General features: G+C 32.6%; 1 protein-coding gene across 15 annotated transcripts; it reads right to left on the minus strand.

Annotated features, from left to right (window-relative positions):
* Positions 1–452: 452 nt before the first annotated feature.
* Positions 453–7,286, minus strand: LOC130797620 (F-box protein CPR1-like). Of its 15 annotated transcripts, none has more exons than XR_009038913.1 (5): positions 5,144–7,285; positions 4,825–4,909; positions 2,547–2,631; positions 2,346–2,380; positions 453–649 (listed from the first exon to the last, which is right to left on the minus strand). XR_009038913.1 is itself a non-coding variant. In XM_057660282.1 (4 exons), exons 1-3 carry the CDS (start codon positions 7,087–7,089, stop codon positions 2,375–2,377), a joined length of 1,281 nt encoding a protein of 426 aa, XP_057516265.1. In that variant the 5' UTR covers positions 7,090–7,286; the 3' UTR covers positions 453–649; positions 2,346–2,374. The 15 variants fall into 15 exon arrangements, 2 of the variants coding, with proteins under 2 accessions (XP_057516265.1, XP_057516264.1); XR_009038910.1 differs by having other exon boundaries at positions 2,547–2,571; positions 5,900–7,284; XR_009038909.1 differs by having other exon boundaries at positions 2,506–2,571; positions 5,900–7,284.
* Positions 7,287–8,110: the final 824 nt, after the last annotated feature.

The following is an 8,110-nucleotide window of genomic DNA, read 5'->3' on the forward strand; positions in this document are numbered from 1 at the left end:
CTCAAAGAAAGGACACACCGTACTATACCTTTAATGTCTCATTCCTAATCCTAATTCTAATCCATAACCGTATAAGAGATAAGACTATTACTATCAAACCTGAACCGATTGAGAACAAAACACCCAAATCCGAAGGATGAAAAAGTTAGTGTTTATTACTAGATTCGGTGAATCTGTTCCAAAATCGATCATGACAAATCCAAGATTCATTGAACCAAACCAAATCCTGCCCAAACCGTGTACATCTACTTCTCCACAATAAGCTAAAGCCTTTTTTAAAGCATGTCGATTTTGTACATCACATTTACCCTATTTATGAAAATAAGAGCTTATATAAAGCCAGACCCGTTTGGACTAGATTTGACCCTCGAAAAAGCCCTTGCCTATTTCACCTGTTTAATCATCATATCTTCAAATGTAAACTAGAAAATATCCAACGAAAGACAAGATAATTAAACCAAACCTCAATACAATACCCAATCTAGTATTCTGTATTCCATTACAAGTGCTAAGTTCTTGTAATTACAAAAATACAATCATGTAGGTGTAGTACATGCACACTTTACATAAGTTCTCGTGCTATTTTACATACACACACATAACACGAACAAGGTACATCTTCAAAAGCTAACCCCTTCCATCTTTTTACCTGCATTGTAGAAGTATATAACCGATATGATCCTCATTAAGAATCGATTCATATAATAAAAAGTAGCAAAGTATCCATTTACTTAAAAAATAATAAACTGTTCTCAAATAAAATCAATTTGTCTGTCCAATAACATCGACAACACACAAATACATGAAAAATATTCACAAACGTTAATAAAGCATTCAAAACACTGTCACATGATTCACTAATCATGCGAACTGCAAATCAAAATAGCGAATCATGGTCTGTTTTGGGCTATTTTAAGGTGATTTTGAGTGAATCGCGAATTTAAAAAGCGAATTAGCTGACGAATTATGTTACACTGATTCAAAAAGATAACACAGAAGAACCATATAGCCTTTATCTTTGATTGCGGGGGTTATTATTTTACTTTTGGGCCAGATTTTTCAAAACTACTTTCTGATACACAATCAATACTCCCAACGGAAACTCTAAGGAATATTCCGTCCTAAGGGAACTGTTCGTTACCTCACCAGTTTACAAAAAGTCAGGCTACCTTCTCAGCTAAAAACTTTAATACATTTTCATATAGTTTAAATGTTTGATTTCATGACACTAATCTAGAAAGATCATTTATCTTGCATAACTTTTTAAGTTTTTACTTTTGTCTGTATGGTAAGCCATTTGTATCTCATTTCTAATTTAATCTGTTTGAGAACAGCATATATATTGATTTAAGGTATCTTGTCATTCACTTATATTCATGTTATAGAACTATGTCATATCCACACTTTCACTATCAAAGTTCATTTCTTAAGCTATAAACACTCTTAACAAGACCCACTAGTAGAATAATCCTTATTAGTATCTTGGTTTTAAGGTTATTTGTATCTTGTATTGGGGTTACTAATAAGAGAGTTACAAATAACACATCAGTTATTCTTGTGAGAGACCGTCTCTCAGAGAGACGACCTCAAAATAAGAAGCCCACATTCTTATTTCCTCTTTAATTTGTATTAATTGGGCTACTTACCCTATATATAGTGCGTCTCTCACAACAATTTGTAATAACACATTATTTGTATCTTTTGTAAACCAAAGATACAAGTTATACTAACCTTACATTATAATGTACAGAGACATGGTAATTAATATTTTATAGAACTCCTAATTATATAAGGTACTCTGTGCTCCTTATATATGATTGCATCATATCATCAGATTAGAAACACTAATCAGCTGCCAACTTTTGTGGTACTGGTAATCTATCCATCCATGGTTAGACACTTGAACATGGTTGACACTTCCATTTTACATCAATTGTGTCGCATACTTGTCACTTGTACATGGTTAGACACTTGAACACTTTATTTTGGACCAAAATCGTCTTATTTTTTAGCGAAAATAGACACTCGGAAGTGTACCGTGTTGGAGGTGAGGTAAGGGAGAAAATAAGTACAACTCAGCTTAATTCTAATAAATTCACTTCACTTTACTTTAAATATATTCTAAACTTACACTACAATTTAATTCCAATAAGTTCAATTCATATTGGTTCTAATCTAATAAGTCCAGTTTAAGTCTAATACGTTCACTTCATCTCCATTTTAACAAGTTTAGTTCGTTCAATTATGCTCACTTCTAATCAGTTGAGTTTTAATGAGTTCATATTAGTATCAATATCCATTCAAATCTTGCATCCTTACTGAAATTACAATCATAAACTACTAACCTAAAAAGAAGCTACTTGGAGCTGCAAAATCAAACCTGAAACCAATCAAAACAAAGAAAATTGTTCTCCAAAATCAAAACTTTGGCAAGGCCATAAATTCAAATACTTAGCTTCTAAGTTCTATAAAGATAATAACACTACAAATTAGTCAATAAATTACCTTAATGCATCAAAAGCAATAATAACAAGTCAATCCATTACCTTAGCCCAACAAGCTGAATTTTTCCTTGCAAAGAATTCAAAGAAAATGCTGATGAAGTAATAAATCAAGGAGCCTGAGAAACATCTGAACATTTGGTAAAATGAGGAAGTTCACTTCGAGTGAGAAGAAATCCTCGAGTAAAGAGGAAAATCGTAAGCAAATGGATGAATAAGATGGCGAAAAAATGGTCATACTAATTGATTTGTTGCTTTTAAACAATTTTCCAACTATTATCACACCAATTCCTAAATTTCCAATCTTCAATTTGGCAAAAAAAATTAGTATTAAATAATAGAGAAAATTGTTAATAATAAACCAACCTTTGCTTGATCCGCTGAAAATAAACTCACATATTATTTAGTTTTAAATAAACCCACCTATTAGATATATTTGCTAAAACTCATCTATCGTTTATAAGCATCTTCAAAGTTTCTTTGTGATCAAGCAATTATGAATAAACAATAGTTGAGTTTATTTTCAGCAATTATACTAAATAGGTGGATTTATCTAAAAATAATCAATAGTTGGGTTTATTTTTAGTAGATCGAGTAAAGATTGGTTTATTTTAACAATTTTCCCTAAATAATAAGATCTGAATCACCAAAATCTACATCAAAATTCAATGGAACAATCACAAAACTCACAAAAGGGCTATAATTTTCACAACTAAATCACCACAAAATGAGATTAATCAAAATGGGCAATCCTTAAAACCCCAAAGTATATGAAAATCATAACCAAAAAATCAAAGTTAGACAATAAAATGTCATGTGTTCACAAATAAAAAGCAAAAAAAATGAAAAAGAGAACCTTTTCTCGCCACTATTTTAATATCACTGAGGAGCATTATCAGAGTCATTATTAGAATTAGGGCTCGAGCGACGATTCAAATCAACGAGGGTATGAAACCCACCAGTAGGATGACGATTCCACGCCATGGCCATGGGTTGTTCTTCTTAAACAAATTTGAAGATTTCAGTGAAAGGATCACTGAAGGATTGTGGGTGGTGAGAGGATCAGAGAAGGAGAAAGGGTTTGGCGATTGGTTTGGATTAGGTTTTTCAATGAAGACTTTTGGGCTGACTGAACAATATGTTTTAGTGAAAGCAGTATTTGTATTGTGGGTTGAAACACAAGATACAAATAACTAGTATATGTATCGAGGGTTTAAACACATGATACAAATAACTAGTATTTGTATCGTTTGTTTAAACACAAGATACAAATGACCATTATTTGTATCTTTCAGTTAAAACCAATGATACAAAAAGTCTTATTTGTATCTTTTGTATTAAAAACCAATACTAATAGGGCGTTGCAAATGACCTTTTTTTTACTAGTGACCTAATCATTATCACCTAGCATAAGGTTAACTTCCCTCGAGCAATAAAATACAGCTTAACTCCTGGATAACTATAATTTTCTTCATTACAAGCTGTACAGCTAGTGGATCCCCAAGTCCTAAGCATGAAACAACACGAAAACACACATTTTATACACTTAAACACATTCATAAACACTTCGTATACATACTGGTTCAGCAAGAAAGCATCATATGCATACATTAATCACTACGATGTGCTACTAACTAGTAAGACAATCAAGTCAAGCACATCAAACCTTAGAGCGTAAGCAAAACAGACACAATAATTGTCAGTCAATCTACTATAATTACAACAGGTCACATGGCAAGCACGATTTGAATCAATCTACTATAATTTCATCAACAGGTCACGTGGCAAGCACGATTTGAGTCAATCTACTATACTTCAACAGGTCACGTGGCAAGCACGATTTGATGATAAATAGGATTTACAAGAAACATTGATTACTATTGAAATATAAAAAACTAGGATAGAAACCCTTGCAATGCATCTCTTGAACAATTTTAAAAACCACAGTCTTCCTTCTCTACAGAATATGATTCTTAACTATCTTCCCATCCTCATTTCACTATGACTATTAGTCTGATCCCCCCCAAATTCTTCTTCTCTGTGTAATTTCTTTTCTTTTTGTACATTATTAAGGGACGTGTCGAGGGGAGGGCAACGGATAGTAGCTTATAATCGTTATTAAATTGCTTTAAATAATTGAAGATGCACAGTTTAAAATTGTTAACATCATAACCACAGAGGTATTCTCTCAGATCAAGAGGGCAAAAAGCAGCAAAAGACAACAAAGTTTTTTAAAAGGAAGAGTTAATACGTATGATTTTGAAGAAATAAGGTGAAGAAATAAGGTAAGCACAATCCTGTATAGTTTATTAAAGCAACTTACGATGCAAAAGTAGCAGCTTCAAGACTGGTCATAAGATCACAACCTCAGCTTGAACCCCACAGAAAGAAAATGGTCCAAATCATTCCTAAAAAAAGAAGGTATATCTTTAGCACTCAATAGTTTAGAGTTCACACTACCTCCATTACATACGCAAAATGGTGTTTTCAAGACCAAGGAAGATGGAGAGGTTGAAGATATAAAGCCAACACACACAAACACAAAAATAAATGATTTATATTACTCAATTATAATTCAATAAATTATGTTAAGTATTCACTCATAAACACACTCTTTAAGTGTTTGGACTTTGGTGGCATACCAAATGAAGTTTTCTTGCAATACAAGCTCTCTATGTATATTGTTAAACAACCAATATGAGAATGTTTGTACTCTTCCCCTTGCAAAACTTCGGAGTCCCAAAATCATTGGCCTGTAAATCGCCAAAATGAGGTCCTGACACAACATGCTCTCTGAGCAAGCGAGAAGCTCTCCCAAGTGCTCGCTTTTATCTGCTAGCAGTCACCACATGCAGCTACTGCCTTAGTTCTACTTAAATGCTCACCCCCAAGCAGAGCTCCCTCATCATATTATGCCCTTTCTCGCCCATGCACTTGCCCACATCTCTGCAAGCATCGTGCTTGTCAGTTTCATCATCATGGCTCAAGTAGCCTTTACTTGTCCATTCAAGCCTTCATCAATGCAAGCCATTGCTTGCCCAACTAAGTGTCCAAACACTCAATCTTCAATAAAGATATACTATCATACCCTAGATAAAGTGACTATATGATCATAGCCTGAACAACATTCAACAAAAATAAATCTCCACTTAGCTGAAACTGAGGCAACATTGGTGATAGTCTTTGCCGGAAAACATAACTCACATTTAAACAATGTAAATAAAACACTATTATTGCAGTTGAAATGCATTAATAAAAGTTTAACAAGTATCTCAACAATAATATACACTCCTGACATAAACCAAACCAGCCACACAAAGATACACATAATGAGCAAAACATATGTATTTGTATTTGGAGAAATGAAAGGCAATCAAGATGATGGTAAAAGAAAATACTTCTTTTTGTTCTTCTTTGGCAAGGTTTTCTTTTTAAGAGACAGCTTATCTTGAAGTGAAACACAAACAAGGCTGCCAACAAAGAAACTTGATTCCAAATATCCCAAGGGCAACCCATCAGCTATTATTTCGTCAACACTATTTGACACCAAATCATACCACCCAAATCTTAGAGCATCAAGATCTAACAAAATTCTTCTCCCATCCCCAGAATAAACAAGAGGGAGAACATGTATATAACACCCAATAGATTCAGGTTGGCATATACTAAACAATCTAACCCATGAATCTTCCTTTCCATACTCCTTCATCACCCACAAATCGACCCGTTTGAGTAAAGGACCTTGTACCTCATTAGTAGGCAATGGAAGAAGACCACCAAGATCAATGGTTTGATAATTAACCATTAAACACAAACAACCATCTAATTGACCCAAAACAAGCATCAAACCGCTCTTAAATATATCACCATAAATATCAATTGGATAGCTCATAAGTGAGAACCTTTCAGTCTGAAGATCAAACCTAGCAATAGACATATATTCAGAATCCAATATCTGTTCAACTAATACACTGTAATGCAGATTCTCATTAACAAGAGCACCATAAAAATTTTTGTAAAACAGATAATACGGGAGAGCATCAACCGTTTTCCATGAGTGATTGTTGAGGCTATAAACTTTTGCCTCATTGTAAAAAATCTCGTCAGTTTTATAATTATAACCCTCTAGCATCCTCAAAACCTTGTAATCGTCATTCTTGCTATCATACCCAAATCCAAATATAACCTCATCTTTCGGATCTTGAATTGGAATACTGGGGAGTTTACGATGTGATTTAGTAAGGGGATTGAATAAGAAAAATTCGGATTTAGAGAAATTGGAGATGCAAGTGACGCCATTACAGGAACCTAGAACTATTGTTTTTTGGTGATCTAAAGGGTGATTGATCTTCAAGAAAGAGAGATGATTAGAGTCGAGATCAATTTGGGAAAAGTAAAGAGAGTGATGAAAAAGGATGAGATGACGATTAGATTGGGAAATCAGGGATTGATTAAGATGAAGTTTAGCAAAATTAGGGTTTTTGATTAAGAAATACCAGGATTTGCAAACTGATGTAAAGCGAAGAAGGGATTTAACTGGTAGTCGAGAGAGTATTTCAGTGATTATTTCTTTGGGGAGAGCCGCCATTTTTTCTCAAGCTCACACCTCTTATCTTTCGAGTAATGAAAATTATATGAGTGAAATTAAAAAATTAAAATATGTAGGCTTACTAATTAATCATAATGATAATGATGAATCCAGTATTCCACAACTCACAAGTCTTAGGTCTGAGGAAGAAGGTGGGTAACAAACATATCATATTCATACTTTCCTTTAGAGAGAATGAAAAAGCGCAAAGTGAGATACTCGCCTAAAAATAGATATAGGCTCATTACATTTATTAATTTTTTATTCGACTTAAAATTGACTAAAAATCCGTGTGTTCAACTGAGTATCATCGGTTATAACCTTTAAATTTTGATACCAAAAATGATCAAAACCGTAAAATTGAAAAACCCGAATTCGATGGTAACTAAAACCCAATTATTTTAATTCGTTTCTAAAGTTTGCCATTGTTTGAGTTCCACAATATCCTTATATCTAGTCATTTTGTAATATATTTTATTTGTAGGAGCCTAAAAGTGGTATTAGGCCTTTTTATGAAAAATAAAAAACAAATAAAATATTAAAAAATGTGATAAGTAAATATTTATTAAAAACCCTTGACTTGTTGAGTATATCCAAATCGAATGAAATAGAAAATAACCCAAATCAAATTGGACCCAATACGAATAAAAGTTGACCAAACGTAATATGTGGAAAAAATTAAGTTGGTACCTTTTAAAGAGCAACATTTATGATTTTTTTGGTAATATGTTAAAAGTTGTTTATCCACTAATAATAAAACTTTTAAAACCAAATCTAAATTAATAAGAAAATAAATATACAAAAAATCATAAGTTTTCTCCAATAAATAAACATTTATATTAATTATAAAGGTCCAAGTTTAATCGACAAATAAATTACAACCATCATAATTTTACTTTACTATATATGATATTAGAATATTAATATTTATTAATACCACTATAAAGTTATTTTTATGGTTTCCAAATTAATTATGGTCAATCTAACTTCATAATATTATGGATTTATCATTTGATGAGCA

Source organism: Amaranthus tricolor, chromosome 13 (genome assembly GCF_026212465.1).
Source record: "Amaranthus tricolor cultivar Red isolate AtriRed21 chromosome 13, ASM2621246v1, whole genome shotgun sequence".
NCBI classification, from domain to species: domain Eukaryota; kingdom Viridiplantae; phylum Streptophyta; class Magnoliopsida; order Caryophyllales; family Amaranthaceae; genus Amaranthus; species Amaranthus tricolor.